The sequence below is a fragment of the Coturnix japonica genome, chromosome 1 (assembly GCF_001577835.2).
Source record: "Coturnix japonica isolate 7356 chromosome 1, Coturnix japonica 2.1, whole genome shotgun sequence".
In the NCBI taxonomy this organism is placed as follows: Eukaryota; Metazoa; Chordata; class Aves; order Galliformes; family Phasianidae; genus Coturnix; species Coturnix japonica.
Genome location: NC_029516.1, coordinates 117,237,839 through 117,254,828, shown reverse-complemented (window position 1 = coordinate 117,254,828; position 16,990 = coordinate 117,237,839). Strand labels below are relative to the sequence as shown.

General features: G+C 45.2%; 2 protein-coding genes across 3 annotated transcripts in view; both read left to right on the top strand.

The window, feature by feature from the left end:
- Positions 1–361: 361 nt before the first annotated feature.
- LOC107307805 (regucalcin-like) lies at positions 362–9,821 on the top strand. The gene is made up of 6 exons (XM_015851309.2): positions 362–4,642; positions 4,936–5,118; positions 6,685–6,900; positions 7,924–8,055; positions 8,281–8,435; positions 9,379–9,821. Exons 1-6 carry the CDS (start codon positions 4,477–4,479, stop codon positions 9,427–9,429), a joined length of 903 nt encoding a protein of 300 aa, XP_015706795.1. The 5' UTR covers positions 362–4,476; the 3' UTR covers positions 9,430–9,821.
- Positions 8,352–16,990, top strand: part of PLCXD1 (phosphatidylinositol specific phospholipase C X domain containing 1) — a 30,650-nt gene continuing 22,011 nt past the window's right edge. The window contains exon 1 of one of the 2 annotated variants that reach the window (XM_015851301.2): positions 8,352–8,435. The gene's annotated coding sequence lies outside the window, so the exon portion shown is untranslated. Of the gene's footprint in view, positions 8,436–9,463; positions 9,605–16,990 lie in introns of those variants that run through there. The other variant, XM_015851281.2, reaches the window with a different exon arrangement.

Below are 16,990 nucleotides of genomic sequence, written 5' to 3'. Positions count from 1 at the left end.
CTTGTTTAGCTTGGAGAAGGGAAGGCTGTGGGGAGACCTCATTGTGGCCTTTGAGTACTTGAAGGGAGCATATAAACAGGAGGGGGAACGGCTGTTTGCGAGTGTGGATAGTGATAATTCAAGGGGGAATGGTTTTAAACTGAGACAGGGCAGGTTTAGGTTAGATATTAGGAGGAAGTTTTTCACACAGAGGGTGGTGACGCACTGTAACAGGTTGCCCAAGGAGGCTGTGGATGCTCCATCCCTGGAGGCATTCAAGGCCAGGCTGGATGTGGCTCTGGGCAGCCTGGTCTGGTGATTGGCGACCCTGCACATAGCAGGGGGGGTTGGAACTCGATGATCTTTGAGGTCCTCTTTGCTTCAGGTCATTCTATGATTCTACGAACTTCTTTTCTTTTTATTGTTTATTCTTCTGTTTCATTTGCAATTTGCTTTATGCCCCCATCCTCTGCTCCATGTGTGGGGTGGTTGCAGGCAGGCACCTTGGGCACATACCTCTGTGCCCACTGCTCTGGGAGGGTAGGCAGGCACAGGAGACTTAGCTAAAGATTCTAGGAAGAATTGTCGTCTCTCCCTTCCATAAGATACCTGCTGCACTTCTTCCTACTGGTTTCATAGGCACTGAGTGGTGAGGAAGAGCCCACTCTGCTGGCAGAGCTGTACTTACCACATTGCCAGAACCCAGCAGGACTGCGCTGCGGCAGCCCTCGATGCCAAAGCCAGAGCTACCTCCAGTGCCCTGGGAACTGGGTCATATTCTAACTGGAGCTTCCTGACAGAGCATGGGCCCACACATGGTCTGAGAGGTTTCTATTGCTCGGCCTTCCCTCCCACCTACTGGCTCCCTGCATGGGGAAGGCTTCCTGGCTTTTGTTCAGTCCCTGCCTTATTAATGGCACTTACTTGATTTCATGTAGGGTTGAGCAAGAGCCCAATGACAGGAGAAACTGTATCAGGAGGAGCAGCTGCTGTGCCCTGAGGGGTTTTTCATCCTCGTGACCAAAATCTATAGTCATAGGTGAAGCATATTTATTCCCAACCAAGCTGGGGAAATCTCAAATGATCCTTTGCAGGCAAAAGAGCTCTGCCAGAATAAAAGCAGGTAGCGCTGTGTGCCTGGGGAGCTGCAGCTCTTCCCAGCTGAAGGTTGGGAAGGGGTCATATCTATCCTACAGCAGGGAACCCTCAAGGAGAGGAGTCCTCCTCTGGTTTTTGGACAGTGCCATTGAGTGGACTTCTGGGGTGAGTGGCTTTCTGGAGTGTGTTAGTGACTGTGCTTTCACAAGCTCTAACCATGTTGCTTGTTCCCAGGACTGCGCTGCTGACTGCAGGTGGGGACTGTCAGGCTGAAGAAAGACTTTAAGGGCTGGGGATGGCCAAATTATACGCAAAGCAAAGTTTCCAGAGGGAGTAAAGTTGGACTGTACTGTAAGGAGAAGAAGCGATGCAAGGATAATTCAGGGTCTGGTGGAAAAAAGGAGAGGAACGACAGATTTGCTGAGCGCTTGCATTGCTGCAGTAACAAATTCAGTGCTATTGTCTGAGTGCATGCCTGTAGGTAACACGAGAGAAATAACAGTATTTAAACACTGCATTAATATGCATGGTGCGCTAGTGCCTTGCTACGCTCCACCTGCTGCACTGTTGGGAAGAGCTGGGGCTTATAAAAGCAGCGCCGGAGCAGATCAGCAAGGCTAGAGCCCAGCAGGAAGCGCTGCAAGGGAGTGGGTAGCTCCAGACACAGGTACAGGTACAGGTGTGCATGGCCAACTTTGCTTTATGTTCGTGCTTTGCAAACTGACGGAGTTAAAGGCAGATGAAAGTACATGGCGGGGGTTGCTGCAGGTTTGCACCACTTGTGCCCAGAGACCACAAAGCCTTTGAGATGGCCTCTGGGAAGGCAGGCACTAGGGACATCAAAACGGTGCCCTGGGCTGGGAGACATGATGCTTGGAGTAGTGGTAGATGAGGAGTCAGTGGGGTGGGAGGCAGAAAGGCACAAAGAGATGGTGGAGAATGGACTGGGGGCAGAACTCTGTTGGGATCCAGGTGCACTGGTGAGTATATCATGGTTAGCAGGCATGGTGGGGGTGGGCTGGTACTTGTACTGGGTGATTATTGAACTCTTTTCCAACCTTAATTCTATGATTCTGTGGTAGAGGTGGAAGGTTTGTGCTGTGCTTCAGCCTGGAGCTTGTCCTCAGCCTGGGCACAGCTGTGAGAGCATGGCAGGAGCTGGGGCTGGGAGTGCTACTGGCTTTGGTGAGGAACGTTAGAGTTGGTCTCTGGCTTAGGGCTCTGAAGTTTTTATCTCTGGGTTTGAAACGATGATGGCTGTGGTCTAACTCAGTTATTTGCTTATCTTGGGTGAGTAATTTGAGCACGAACTTAGTGTGTTTGTTACATTCCTACATAGGTAAGGAAATGCATTGCTCCTGTGTGCCAGTTCAGGACAGGCTTCTGCCAGGGGCCAGAATGCTGTGAGTGGCTGTGGCTGTCCCCAGCTGGGCTCTGTCCCTGCCATGTCCCTATCTGCTCCTCACATTGTTATCACCTTTAAATCATAAAATGTTCCAAGTTGGGAGGATCATCAAGTCCAACTCCTGACTCCACACAGGACCACCCTCCCTCTGCAGCATAGGGCTGGGTGGGAAGAGGCACTCAGCATCACCCGCCTGTAATTCCATAGACCAGAAAATGGCCAATGCCAGACAAGGGGGAAAAATAAAGTCTGGGAAGCCACCTCAACATGCCTTTTTGTCACCCGAAATACTTGTTTGCCCCTAAACTGTGGAAGACAGAGCTAGCCCCAGGGCATGTGTGTAGTGCTGTGTCTGTCTTCCTCTCCTGCTCTCATGACACAAGAAAACACTGAGCAAGGACTTTTCCCATCATATGTTGTGCTGCTCGGCCCATGGCCTCTCCTGCTGACTGCATGGAAAGCACAGCCGGCTTCCTGCCCGCTGCTGATAGCATCAGCTCTTACTCATTTTTAATCAGCTCTGAAAACAGCAGCCAGTTTCATGTTGGAAAAGAGGCATCAGCCCCAGTCCTGCAATCCTTTCCTCAGCAGGTGTGTTGTTTTGATTACCCGTGGAGTTTCGCACTGGTGCCCTACAGCTTGGTGGAAGCGATCAGCTGATGGCCCGGGGAAGATGGTGCTTACAGTTCCTCACTGTACACGGCTGCTGTTGCTCTGTATTTGCATTAAAGCTTCAGCTGTCTGTTGTCTTTTTCAGAGCTGTGGCTTGACATTAAAAATAAATTGATGTCTGCCAGCAGGGGAGGGAGTAAAACGGTAAAGGAGCCTTGTAAGGCCAGTTGTTGACTTGTACTGGCTTTGCTTTTCATTTTCAAGTGGATGTTTTGACATTAGTTCTTCATTCCTAAGAGGAAATAGCGCATACGGCCTCACTCCTATAAGGGGTTCAGGAGGCTGAAATGCTGATGACATTCTGTAGAGGGGACACAGCCAGAGTGATTGGGGTGTTTTTAGCCTCTTGTACTCCTTTTGGGGAGAATATGGCAGGATTTGGTGGTTTCTGCTTGGAAGTATTATTTGTTTTCTTGCACGCTCATTGCTGACATGTTAGTGCTGTGGGCAGCAGCTGTGAGGTGCTGCACAAAAATGGGGTTTTAGGAGGTTGTTTTTTTTTCTGGCACCTCGTAGTGTATTTGGATTTTTACTTTAGACATGATGTTGCCTGCATCTTTCTTCAGCAGTCTGGTGTCAAAGCAGAGACCCAGAGATGCTCTGTATATATTGCATATAAAAGGTGTATGGACATAGCAATTGGGCAAAGAACCAATGAAGTCTAAGAGCTGCCACCCCATACCTTAATGTGTACATACAAAATCGCTTCTTAGTGATTAATATGTTGGTCCCTCACTCGCAGCATCTTCTTCAGACACTGTTTCTGGGGAGAGAAGGATATATTCTATATTCAATTGTACTGCCCTCACCTTGGGACCAAAGTGCCAGAATGGTCCCTGCCTCCCAAATGCGGACATTTTCACTCATGGTGGTTACTGGCTCTTCCCACTTAACTTTGAAGTGTATTTAGTGCTAATGAATTATCAGCAAATCTTATCCTCAGCTCACCTGCTGGGAAACAATGCCTGCAAACAATAGTAAGTTATAGGAAGAGTGTTGTGTCAGGGGCTGGCCGGCTCCCAGGGCACATCTCTCATCTCTGATGGGTGGGTGCAGCAATGGCACCTCTGTGAGTGCTGATTGTGGGAGCCAAGGCCCCCTCTGTTTTGCAATAGCTGCGTAAAGGTGGTGATTGCTCAAACCAGAGCAGGTAGGATAAAACCTGAGACCATGTCTACAGGAGCCTCCTATATTACTCTACTGTTTGGGATTTGAGGGGCTTTGCCAATCACAAATTCCGCTTTCAAGCATTGTCAGTATGAAAAATGCACAGACGGAGAGCATTTTGTTAAACCAGTTCCTGACTCTCTCCCCCTCAAGCCATGTCCTCCTCCATCAGAATTGAATCTGTCGTGAAGGAGAAGAACCGGATGGGAGAATGCCCAGTCTGGGAAGAACGGGAGAACGCACTTGTCTACGTCGACATTAATGGCCAAAAAGTCTGCCGCTGGAGCGCAGTCAGCCGCGAGGTGCAGTGCGTGTCTGTGGGTAAGGGCACTGCCATCAAGGGTATGCGCTTGTCTCAGGGGTCTCCTCTGTGTCTGCAGAGGGAAAGGTTTTGTCCCAAGGGCTGTGTGTGCCCAGGAGGTGGGGATATTTGGAGGACAAGAAGATGGCAAGAGGGGAGGATATTGCAGAGGTGACTGGAGGAATGTTGCCTTTGCTGTGTTAGCATCAGCTGGGCCTTTCTTGGGTCAGGGGAACCCTTGGAGAGGTGGAGGAAGTCAGGGTACCTGGTGGGCCTGGAGGTGTCTACGTTTTGTGCTTCCTGTCACCCACAGATGCCCGTGTCAGCTCTGTGGCCCTGCGGCAGCCCCAGGGCTATGTCATCACCCTGGGCACCAGGTTTGCCTTTCTGGACTGGGACACCCAGAAGGTCACCACCATCCTTGAGCTTGAGCAGGATAAACTCAACAACAGGTTCAATGACGGCAAAGTGGATCCAAAGGGGAGGTACTTTGCTGGTAAGTCCCAGCAGAATTTTCCTCTGGAGCAAAGAGGATCCAATGATGGTGTGTTTTATGTAGTGCATTTTATTCCACATCAACTCCTTTGTTGAGTTCCCCACAAAAACCACTGTCGCCAGTGTGGGTGATCTTGTGAGTGCTGTGCTCAGCTGCTGCTTCAGCCTCCCATCACCCAGTGGAGGAGGACATGCAAACCTGAATCCTTTGATCTAGATGAGGGCAGGGGCTGCCCACAAGGACTGTCAGGCAGGAAGGCTCTGCTTCTACTTGGCAGGTGGCATTTCCCCAAAATCTGCAGCACGTGGTCAGCCTGTGGGAATCAACGCTGGCAGAAAGCCTTGGGCTGCCACTGGTTCCAATGCAGCCAGGATGCCCCTGTGCTTGTTTTCCTCCCAAGCACAGCCATCCACAGTGGGAGCAGAGAGCGACTGATGAGAGAGGAAATGGCCTCACACTTAATCTGTCAGCCAGCCATGTCATCTTTTGTATTTGCTAAGATCAGAAGATACCTTTGGCTCCCAGTTATGCTTTAGGGATGATGCGTCATTGGACTTCAGAGTGAGAATAGGAGAGAAGTTAAAGAAAACCCACTTTGCACACCTGCTCCTGGCTGTGCAGAGTGGATCAGTGATTTCAACAGCAGGTATGGCCAAATGTTGTAGAAGTAGCTCAGAAATCTCACAAGATATGAAACCAACAGAAACAGATTGTCACAGCTGAAAGAAAATGTAAATGCTCCTTATAGGCTGCTTACCAGCCTTCATTGCAGAGCTCTCTCTGCTGATTCGGAACTAAATAATGAATGCAACACTGAAGAATAGTTTGACTTAAAAAAAACATCTCAGCTCTGTTATTCTTTACTGTTTTCTGAGGTAGCCATGTGATTTGCAGCACCTATATTTTGAGGTCACGGTGCATTTGAATAATAAAAGCAGCCTACAGAAAAACAAGAGCATATGACACTTGCCTGCATCCTTTTTTTTTTTTTCCCTTTGAGGACTGTAAGCCAAACCTCATCCTTTGGTGTCTTGTGGCTTTCTTCTCAATCTCACTGCCTAAGACTGAAAGCTCACTGAGATGCAGAAGCTTGTCCTACCATTGGCCAGTATCACCTGCCTGGGACAGCCTCTCTTCTCTGTCTCACCACTCTGACTGCATCCAATTTGCCCCATTCTCATTGCCACAAGGGGAGGATTTTTCTCTTCTTCTACCACCCTGCTGTTTCCCACATGGCTTTTACCACCCCCTGGTGTATAGGGACCTCTCCAGGCCCATTTCTCCAAACTCTCCATCCTCACATTGTCTCCACAGTCCAGCTGCTTTGTCACTGAGTGTTACCTTGGGTTGGAGATGATGTACTCACTATTTGAGGCAGCCTTTTGCACTAGAGCATTCAATATCCAATGAATAATAGCTGAAGCCACCAAAGCTTAAAGGAGTGTGACAACAATGCCTGTTGCTAGGACTCCCTGATAAAAGTTAAAGGAAACTTCTGACCAAGTGTGGTTTCTGTAGGAACAAGCTTTTCCATCCTAAGGAACACTTCTCCTGCTTTTGTTTCAGGCACGATGGCTGAGGAGACGGCACCAGGGGTCCGAGCAAGACGGCAAGGGGCTCTCTATACTCTTTTCCCTGACCTATCAGTAATAAAACAGTTAGACCAAGTGGACATCTCCAATGGTCTGGACTGGTCCCTGGACCACAGGACCTTCTTTCACATTGACAGCCTGGCGTATGCTGTGCATGCCTTCAGCTATGATGTGCACACTGGAAAGATCGGTACACACACTTTTTCTGAGTTCACAAGGAGTGTTTTTGCTCTTTCTGCAGCAAGACCAGAGGATGTGATATGTTGTGGTTTATCTGACAGTTCTCTTATCTTGTGTTTACAGCTTCTTAGCAGGCTGACTGTGATTTTTCTCAAGTTTGGTTATACTGCAGGTACATTTGGTGGACTATCTTTTGACAGTCCTTTGTCTTTGGCACTTTCAGCTGGATAGATGGCTGGTGTTCAGAGCTGTCCCCGAGGAGCTGCAGGGTTGAAGCCATTTATCCCAGGAATTAGTTTATGCTAACAAGGGTGCTGTTTATTCTTGACTGCCATCTACTGGAATGCTTCAATTCTATTCACTTCATAAATGTGAACGCAGAATTAGCATGCAAGTATGTCACAGAAATGTATTTTAAAAAACAAATTATCATTGCCACCAAAGTTTCTCAGTTCTGAAGGTAAAGTTATCTGAAGATGTTGGATGAATTTCACATAAAGTCATTTTTTAGACATATTTTTTATGCAGAAAGAAAATTCAAATATGAGCTTGTCTGATAGAACCTCAGTCAAAACTGTGAAGTATTTTTGGGATGTATCAACCTATTATGCTCCATGGGAGTTGGAACAGCTGAACTTTCATCCCTTGTGCTCCGGTCAGTGTGACCTTGGTGTAATCGTGGGTGAAAATGCTACAAAATAATTGCGGTTACTCAGATTGTTGCTTTCTCTGCTGTCTAAATTTGAGAAGAAAGGATTTCTAAAATGGATTTTATGAAGATTTTCTCCCCAAAATATGAAATCCCAGTGATGCTCTGCCACTGCCTACATGCTTGGTATGGGGTCTGTGTGGCCTGTGCCGTAGCCCATGTGGCCCCCAGGCCTAATCAAAATGGGGGCTTTGCCGGCCCTCAAAGTAAGTGCAATTCTTGATCTTTGCCTGAGAGAGAGAGGTAATTGCTGATATTTAAATTCAGGGGTGCATTGCTCATAACGAGACATTCCTGGAGAGCTGTCTTGTGCCTCTCCTGCAGCCTGCCCCAGAATGGTGTACCACCTGGAGGAGGAGGAGCGGATGCCTGATGGGATGTGCATTGATGTGGAGGGGAAGCTCTGGGTGGCCTGCATTGATGGCGGAAGAGTGATCCGCATTGATCCAGAGACAGGTGAGGCCTGCCCCAACTGAACCATGCTTGTGGGACAGCCTGCCTGAGCAGCCAGGCCTCCAAGAGCACCTCTGGAGGAGAGCACTGCCTGAGCTGGGCTCCACTGCAAAGGCAGTGCCTTCTTTGTAAACAGCCATAGCCGTGCCCCCTTCACTCACGGTAATTTCACATTTGCATTTTTCCTGTAAAATGGTAATTGGAAACTGTCACATATTTTTTTCCCAGGAAAAAGAATCCAAACTGTGAGGCTGCCAACTTCAAGGATCACCTCCTGCTGCTTTGGAGGAAAGGACTACGCGGAGATGTATGTGACGTCTGCCTACGATGGGCTGGACGAGGCCACCCTCGCCAAGGAGCCTCAAGCAGGAGAGATCTTCAAGGTGATGGGATTTGAGATCTTTCTGTATGTTAGACCTCTCAGGCCTGCAGCTCCTATGTTTGCCTGTTTGTACAGCATGTTCTGTAATACAGTGTAAGGAAATAAGTCACCAGTGCAAAACTTTGCATCTCATTCCCCCAGACTGTGAGATGTATTTATTTTTTATGTTAAAAGTGGGCTCTGCATTTTAAATAATTAACAATCCATACTTTTTTTCCAGGGCTCTTGAATCCAAAGTTGTTTTTCTGTCCTCATTTCTCAGTCCTTCTGCTCTACAGTTGTGGTTGCTGTGGTTCCTTGGGAGTTGACCATAGCGTAAAAGGGAAGGACTATTAGTGAGAGAAATGGAAAATATATTAAACTGTATTATCAGTTTGGCAATAGATGAAGACATATTCTAGGAGGGATGGGGCTCTAATCTGAGATCTGAGTCCTTCTAATGGAAAGCAGTGCTTGGAAGAGATTTCCCATGGCGGAGAACTAGTACATCTCTCAAGCAGCAGACTTTAGGAGGCCACAAGGAAATGAAATATCAAAAGGTCATTATGAATGTTTTTGATCTCCTTTCCTCAGTCCTCTAGCTATAAAAGGGAATTGGTATTTTCCAAACTCATATTTGTTTTGCGGGGCAAAGATGTTTAAAAATTGCCATGACTTGTATAGGTAAAACAGTACCACGTGTAGCAGTCACTGATAATGTGTAAATTGCCAAAATTAGTGACCAGTGCTTAATAATCTTAAAGATCTTAATGTGCTAAGATTCTAAAGTTCTCCATGTAAGGACTCTTTCTTGGCTCTTCTTAACGCAAGAGACTCTTGATGTAGGGATAGTTTGCTATGATATTTTTTTTACACAACACTTGAATGTTTCCATTGTGCTCAGTCAGAGATTTATCTTTTTCCTTTCTTTCTTTCTTCTTCTTCTTTTTTTTTTTTTTTAACAGATAACAGGGCTGGGTGTTAAAGGGATCCCACAGAATTATTTTGCTGCTTAGAAGACACCACTAAGCAACAAATGAGAAGTGCTTGTCTCTTGTAGTAATTCTGGGAAGGAGAAGTCCAATGAACTACAGAATCCATCCCTGTGAGGATTTCTAAACCCGTGATTGAGAATGTGCTTGTTTTGAACAGAAGATATTCCTCCTTCTGTGGGCCCAATATTTTAGAGAGGTAAAGTGTTACAACTTGACATCTTTTGTGACTTCACATAAACCTCTTTGAGCTTGAGCTTAGTTTTTTTTGAGCTTTCTGATGACCGGCTCTGGAGTTTCATGTCTCTGTGGTTCCCAAAGCAGATATGGCTCCTGTTCTGTTTCTTCATGAGACAATGATGGAAGAGAAACAATATGGCTGATTATAATACACATTTTGAGAGTGGTAACTGGAACAGGACTGCTCCTTTGCTGTGTGCTTTCATCTCTTATTTGGAGTATTCAGGCTCCAATTTTAGGTCCTAGTCTGTTTCCATTTGCTTTGTCACAATTTTTTCTGTCTTGCCTTTTGTCACAGATTTTTCTGTCTTGCCTTTTGGCCATTATTCATGCCTTGGAAATAAAATACACAGCTACATTTAAAAGGTGCTAATGGATTATTATTATTTTTTTTTTCCTGCATTCAGTTATTACCATGAAAAAGCTGAGAAACCACACACGGTTGGTTTATAGACAGGTTCTGAGTTACCAGCATCGTAGAATATAGCCTATGATACTGAAAACCGATGCTCTATAGACCTGTCCCACCAGAGGTCATATTCACACATAGACATCTGGACTTCCTTTTGCTTTCTGTACCTTCTTATTGCATGTATAGCTTCAGCTTCTTATTGCACACAAGGCTCTTCTCTTCCTCTCCTGTTTCAAGTCTTGCTTTTTCCCCCTTCTTTTTAGATTTTCTTCTCTTCCCTCTGAGTTTCTCTCCCTATTTAGAGTAATGTCAGCTTTGGTCAGCATTCTTTTGTCTCTTTGTGGTCCATATTGCTCATTATCAGGTTCAAATGAAATCCTTCTCTCTTTCTTCGATGCCACATACATTTGTCCTGGTTCCTGTTTGCACTACCCTCACTTCCTCTTTCTTCTCTCGAAGGGCAAATGTGTTTTATGGACATTTCTCCCTTTGCCTGAGATGTGCAGTTTTCTTCCATGCTAATGCCTACACCAGTGCTGAGACTGGCTCCTCAGGATTCATGCAGAAGACCTTCAACCTACCCTTACCACTTACATCAAAGTAGGATTCTGCTTAAAAATGCAGAAAATTGCAACATTTGAAAGTTTTATGAGCTGAACAAGACTGTTAAATGCACTGCACGCAGTTAACATGAGGGAAAAGGAAGTTATGCATTTTTGCATGTCTATTATATAGAGATGATGTTATGTATAGTTTTTGAATTGAACTAACTCTTTCTTCCAAAAAATAATAGCTAGAAAATTGAACACTCCAAGGACTTGATTTGGAGCTGTCCAAAGCTGAACCAGGCAAATTGGAATGAAAAATAATGTCCAGTTTCATGACAAAATGAGGAAACTATCAATTTGCTGAAACCTAATGTTGGTTTCAGTTCTTGGCTAGTTACTTCTGCCAGCTTGGTAGGTTGCTCGTTTGAAAGCATGTTTTCTCACTGAAGTGAGAAATGTGCACTGTTTGGCTGTTATTTTCACTGAATTTATTTTGAAGACTGTGGTAGATCTTAACCACAGCGTAGGCCATCATGATTTCTAGGAGGTATATTTTATAAGAAAAGAGCATTCAAAAATTAAAACTGAATCTGAACAGAGGGAGATTTGAGAATATTTTTTGGTAAATTTATTGGTTATGATTGAGAATGAGAGTGAGGGAAAGGAGGCATCAGTAATTCAGGGATCATATTGTGAATTCTTCCTGATATTTGTCAGGTAGGATTGTTTTGTTTTATGATACTGCTCTTCATTCAATTTTTCACAGATTCAACACATTTTAATCTGTCTTTTGTTTGTGTATCTGTAATTACGTTCTAGGGAAAGGTTTACTTTTATTGTGTTAGAATACTTAAAACCTATAGACAGCCAGTGAGATACAGCTTTTGCATTGAATTCTGTATTATGTGCTACTGAAACTGTATTATGTGCTACCTGGAAAAATAGCACATAATTCAGTTTCAGGTCCTTAATGCTGACATTCATCGTTTACTGGACCGGATGTTCTGTGTCTTTTTGTCAAATGTTTGGCTCTTCCATCACTGTTACTCAAGGCCTTGAGTTCGCTCTCAAACACTGCAGTATGAGTAGGGAGAAAGTAGTTAATAGCTTTGTAGGAGAATCCCCCAAATAACCCAAGCATGGAACAGCAGGGAAATAGTAGTTAGCTGTTTGGAAATGTCAGTTTCTACAGAGTGATATGCAGATCTCCTCTAAATTTGGCTGGCTTCTCCAGAGCCAGCATCCATCATAGCACTTTTGAATGAATCAAGCTGGGTTGATTTTTTCCTTTCAGTACATGTTTAGTGCGCTGCTCCCTTATGTGTCAGGCTGGGGGCCTGCTGACAAGCAGATCTGGTAGAGGGCTGTAATCAGGCGGAAGGTAGATCAAACACTGTGTCCCAGGACAATGCCAATCCATTCTGAAGGGGGATGTGACACGGGGGAGGTAAGTGATGTATTTGACCCCTTCAGATTAACTGTGCCAATCATGAAATAAATTTGGGATCAGAGGTGCATAGAATTGTTATAATGGCTTAGGTTGGGAGAGATATTAAGTCATCCAGTTCCAATCCCCTGCCGTGGGCAGGGCTGCCCCCCACCAGCTCAGCTGCCCAGGGCCCCATGCAACCTTGCCTTGAGCTCTTGCAGGGATGGGACACCACAGCTTCTCTGGGCAGCTGTGCCAGCGCCTCACTGCCCTGTGAGTAAATAATTTCTTCCTATCATCTAACCTGTACTTCCCTTCTTTTAGTTTAAAGTCATTCCCCCTTGTCCTGTCATTATCTGCCTTTGTAAGAAGTTGATCTCCCTCCTGTTTATAAGCTCCCTTGAAGTATTGGAAGGCCACAGCGAGGTCTCCTTGCAGCCTTCTCTTCTGCAGGCTGAATAAGCCCAGCTCCCTTGGTCTGTCTTCATAGAAGAGGTGTACCAGCCCTCTGGTCATCTTTGCAGCCCTTCTTTTGATCTGCTCCAACAGCTCCAGGTCTTTCTTGCCCCAGGTCTGGACACAGTGCTGCAGATGGGGCCTCACGAGGGGGACAATCCCCAACCTCTTTCCTCTCCCTGCTGACCATCTCTCTTTTCTTGCAGCCCAGGATACAGTTGCTCTTCCACTGGCCATTGAGCAGGGTTTTCTGCAGTACATTATTTCAGTGTGGTTACCTGGAGTGTACTATAAAACCTTTGATAGGTACTTTTTCAGTGCTTGTTCTGGGTGATCAATCTGGGTCATCAGTAAATGCTTTCTTGCTCTGCTATTTGACCTGATAATTAGTAACTCGGGGTAAAGGCTATCGGTCCATTGCTTTTCTGACTCCTATCTTGGTCTTTGAGGGAGGTGAGTCCATGCACTTGCACAAAACCACTGTGACTGAGAAATAAAACCTGCAGCTCATTCTAATGTTTGCTGAACTAACTACTGTTCTTTTTTTCCCTATTTACAATTCCAGTAGTAATTATGCAGCTGGGGATTCTTATCAACTAAGGTGTTAAAAGCCTTCTGGCACCATACCTATGCCAAACTGGTATAAAGAACATTAAGAATTATGCAAGATTTCCTGTTTACCCACACTGGAGAGGAATGTGAAGGCAGGATGTTTGGAGGACAGTCAAGTGTCTTAACTTTTAATTAAAAAGTAGGAAATGTGTGCAGATACTTCATTTAATAAAAGAAAAAATCATTATTTACAGAATTGCCTATCCAGTAAGCTCTGCCAGAAAAGGAAAGTGGATTGTTTTAAAACAATTTGCCCATGAGAAATCCTTACTGCTCTCACGTTTTTCTTCTAGGGCTTCCCTGGGCATGCATTCCAGGCTCACTGGTTTGTAGATCTGTAGTCACTCCTTCCCCTATCTCCAAGGGGAAATCTTGTGTGCGTCACTCAGACTCCATGGTCGGAGTGCACTGGGATCTCTCTCAGCTAAGCAAGAGAGAGCACAAGGCATGAAGGAAGGAGGTATGAGACTAGGTTTGTTCCCTTTGTGCATTTTGGGAGCAATATGGTGCCTGTAGCCCTTGGTGAGGATACTGTCTGAGGTGGTTTCTGGGTGACCAAGTGGATGCATTGGTGGGGATCAGCCCTACCGGGTGTGATGCATGGCAGAGGTCTGCTGCCTTTTCAGGTTTGGTGGTTGGGCCTCTCCCCTACCAGTGTTGTAGGCAGAATATGAAGGTGCTTGTCAACAAGGCTTTCACCAGGGAATGTTTTTCTCCTTGAGTTTTCGAACTTCTGCAAGATAGTCTGACTAGCCTACTTTGCCTGCCTGAAAAGACACATCTTTGTGAAAACCTATTTCATCTAAACTGAGGTTTCCAAATATTCAGGTAGGATGTGGATGAAGCTGGTTAAGCATTACAGCTGTATTGGCACTGCTGCTGTATCCACATACTTTCACAGGCTTGGAACTGGCGGATACAAAGTTGTAGGTTTGCTACACTAACTTTTACTGTTTTATCTAGGGCTCTGCACAGAATGGAAGTATCCAGGTTCTTAAGTGTAAGAAAACATAATCATCTTTCTAACAAGCTTTGTGTATCTGTTTATTGTTCAGATTATGAACCTTGTTTCAAGAAGAAACTCTAAAGATTGTCTTTTTGTTAATGAGAGAGGAGATGGATACAAAGTAGTTGACTTCAAATAAATTCACTAAGTGCTACTTACTGAAAGGAAATAAGTCCTTGACAGAACAAAGAGGCAGTTGCCCTGGGGAAATAAATTGACTTTGCACAGTTTGTTTATTTTACCTTGACCCTATCATGCTCCATATTCACATAAGCATCAAACTTTCAATAGATCTTTGAATACAGATCTTTGCTACCTCCTTGCTGTTATCTCTTTGTGTCAATCTGGATTGAGATTGAGGGTGATAATGCACAGCTTACAAAGGAGAGTGATGGAACTTTGGCTTGCCTTGACTACTCTTTCATCTACCTGAAAGGAGATGATGGTGGAGGAAAAATCTGAACCAATGCTTCTGCAAGGACATTTCCTCTTCCTTAAAACATCTCAGGCCCAAACAGTTAGACTGGTCCACAATGGACCTGTCTGTATTTAATGTGGAAAGAGGTATTGCAGTGTGTGGAATTCTACCTGTCAACACAGTTGAGGTGACAAGGTCACATTAGAAGTTTAGAGTGGTGGTGGGCAGGCTACAGGAAAACCAAGGAATGTGAGGTTGGACTGGAGCAGATAGGGAAAGCTTTGCTTGTCTTACAGTGTGCTGGACTGGTTTTAGTTTTGGGATGCTGGGCATCTTGGGAAGTGTTCTCTGATCAGAGAGTATTAAGGTTTTCCTTGATGTAATAAGGTTGTACTCAGACCCCAGGATCCTTCTGCATTACAGGTACTATCAGCTCCTGGTAGAAAGCCTGCTCCTTAGCTTTCCTCTTCCTGCCCTTCTCATTCTATAAAGACCTATGGGTGGGTTTTGAGCTGTTTTTTTGACTGCCTTGTTGGATGTTGTGTGGTGGGGAAATGGCTGACTAACTTTGGCCAGTCCTGCCTTGTGTCATGCATCTGTATCCTTCTTCAGACCTCTTCTACCCTCTGCTGCACCAGAACTTGCACATACTTCTTTGAAGCAGCTTGGGCCTGCTTATGTGGTGGCAAGTTGGAACAGCCAGTACTGACACAAACGTCAGAAATGTGACATAAAATTTCTTTTCAATGTATTTGCAAAAAGATTGAAGCAGGTACTTACTTTCTTCTAGGAAATACAAACCAAAGATAAAAGCTGCAGATGGTCTGGGGTATTGCTATAGAGAAAACAAGTAGAAAAACATGCAGATTAGCTTGAGATGATACCATAGGATTTTAGATACAGTATTTTTTGTTTGTTTCTTTGTTTTTTTGAGTGATTTGGTATAAATTCCCTCCCCAAAAACTAGAATGCTGTGGACAAACTTGCCTGTACTATCTTGGCCTGAGCATAGCTGTATTTTTGCTGGCTTGGAGAAATTTGAGATTAGGAATTGTATCTTCCAGTGTGGGATTCCTTCACTATCTTGTAAGCAGTGCTTCTGGGATGATTACACACAGCTGTGTGCTCTTGTCTCCTCTGCCAGACCCATAACTGGGCCATGGCTCCCTTTTCTTTTCCAATCTGTTTGTTTGTAGTCCTTGATAAAAGGTTATTGCTTTGAATTCGACAAATTCCTCACTCTGATGAGGAGAGATACAGACAGCTCCAGGGTCTAACTCAGCAGTCTGAGCTTAGATATCTTGTTAAGACTAGAGGATTACACCTTTCAATTATTTACTGCCTTGGATTGCAAAAGGAGTCTTAGCTGGATAAGCGCAGACATCAGGAGGCATCTGCACTGCAGGTATTTATTTGTGAAGCTGGGTGAGGTGAATCTCACCTTAACATTTTGGTGACCTGGTCTGTTCTCTCAGATGTAGGTGGCATTGGCCAACAGGTAAAAATGATAGCTGTGAGAGCACTGAGTGGAGGCCTCTCAGTAGGCAGTGAGCTGAGTGGTGACAAAGTTCTATTCTACATCCTCAGTGCTTGAAGGTCTTCCCTAATCAAGAGATTTGCGTAGGTCAGCATAAGAGTCCTCTCTGTCAATGAATAATGGAGCTGCCATGGCTCAGTTTATTTTCCCTTATCTGATATGAGCTTCTTTTCCAGTGATAATTGACCCTCCCTGCAGCACGTGATATTCATTACATTGCTTGTATTAGTGCTGAGTGTAAAGCACTCCAAGGAAAGCTGATACCCTGCTTGCTAAAGATGCACAGAAACCATCTGCCTAGGAGAGCGGGAGAGTGATCACTGCTGTAATCTCAGCTCTTGGGTAACTGAGGCACAAACAGGATTGCTTAAGAAATCATTAGCAGATTTGGAGAGGCCCAGCAGAGCCCCATCCATCTGTTGGTTCCTGGTCGAGCTTGGGTTTTAGCAGTGTGAGGGCTGCAGCAGGTTTTGGGAATGGGGAACCTCTGGGAGTAACTGCTGAGAGAAAGGAATGCAAAGATTCCTGCCCAGGAAGGATGATAACAAGCCAGAGGAGGAAAGATGGAATCTTTCTTTGCCGCTGCAGTTGCTCCATCCTCCTCACATGCACTCTGAATGCCAAGGAGCTCTGTTTGCAGCCACTTGCACAAGGGTGAGTGGGAGTCACCTGAGCACATCCTCATCACATGTTCAGAGTCAGTGAGCTCTGCTCAGCTTGCAGGCATGAAGCTGCCAGGGGCTGTTTTGAAGTCAGTAACCCTGGAATTTGCTCTTGATTTTCATGAAGAGGCAGGCTGCTGAGAAAGGGTTGCTATTTTCTACATGTCCTTGGGGATTTCTCAACAGAGCAGAAAGTAAACTTTCTGTTTACTTTAACGAACGGCTTTATACATTTCAAGTCTCTGCACGGTTCCTTGTTGATGAA

What these genes read in the sequence shown, in the direction of transcription:
- LOC107307805 (XM_015851309.2), top strand. Translation starts at nt 4,477, where the DNA reads ATGTCCTCCTCCATCAGAATTGAATCTGTCGTGAAGGAGAAGAACCGG. An exon ending in AAAGGGGAGGTACTTTGCTG is followed by an intron (nt 5,119 to 6,684) that starts GTAAGTCCCAGC and finishes CTTTTGTTTCAG; the next exon opens with GCACGATGGCTGAGGAGACG. An exon ending in TGTGCACACTGGAAAGATCG is followed by an intron (nt 6,901 to 7,923) that starts GTACACACACTT and finishes CCTCTCCTGCAG; the next exon opens with CCTGCCCCAGAATGGTGTAC.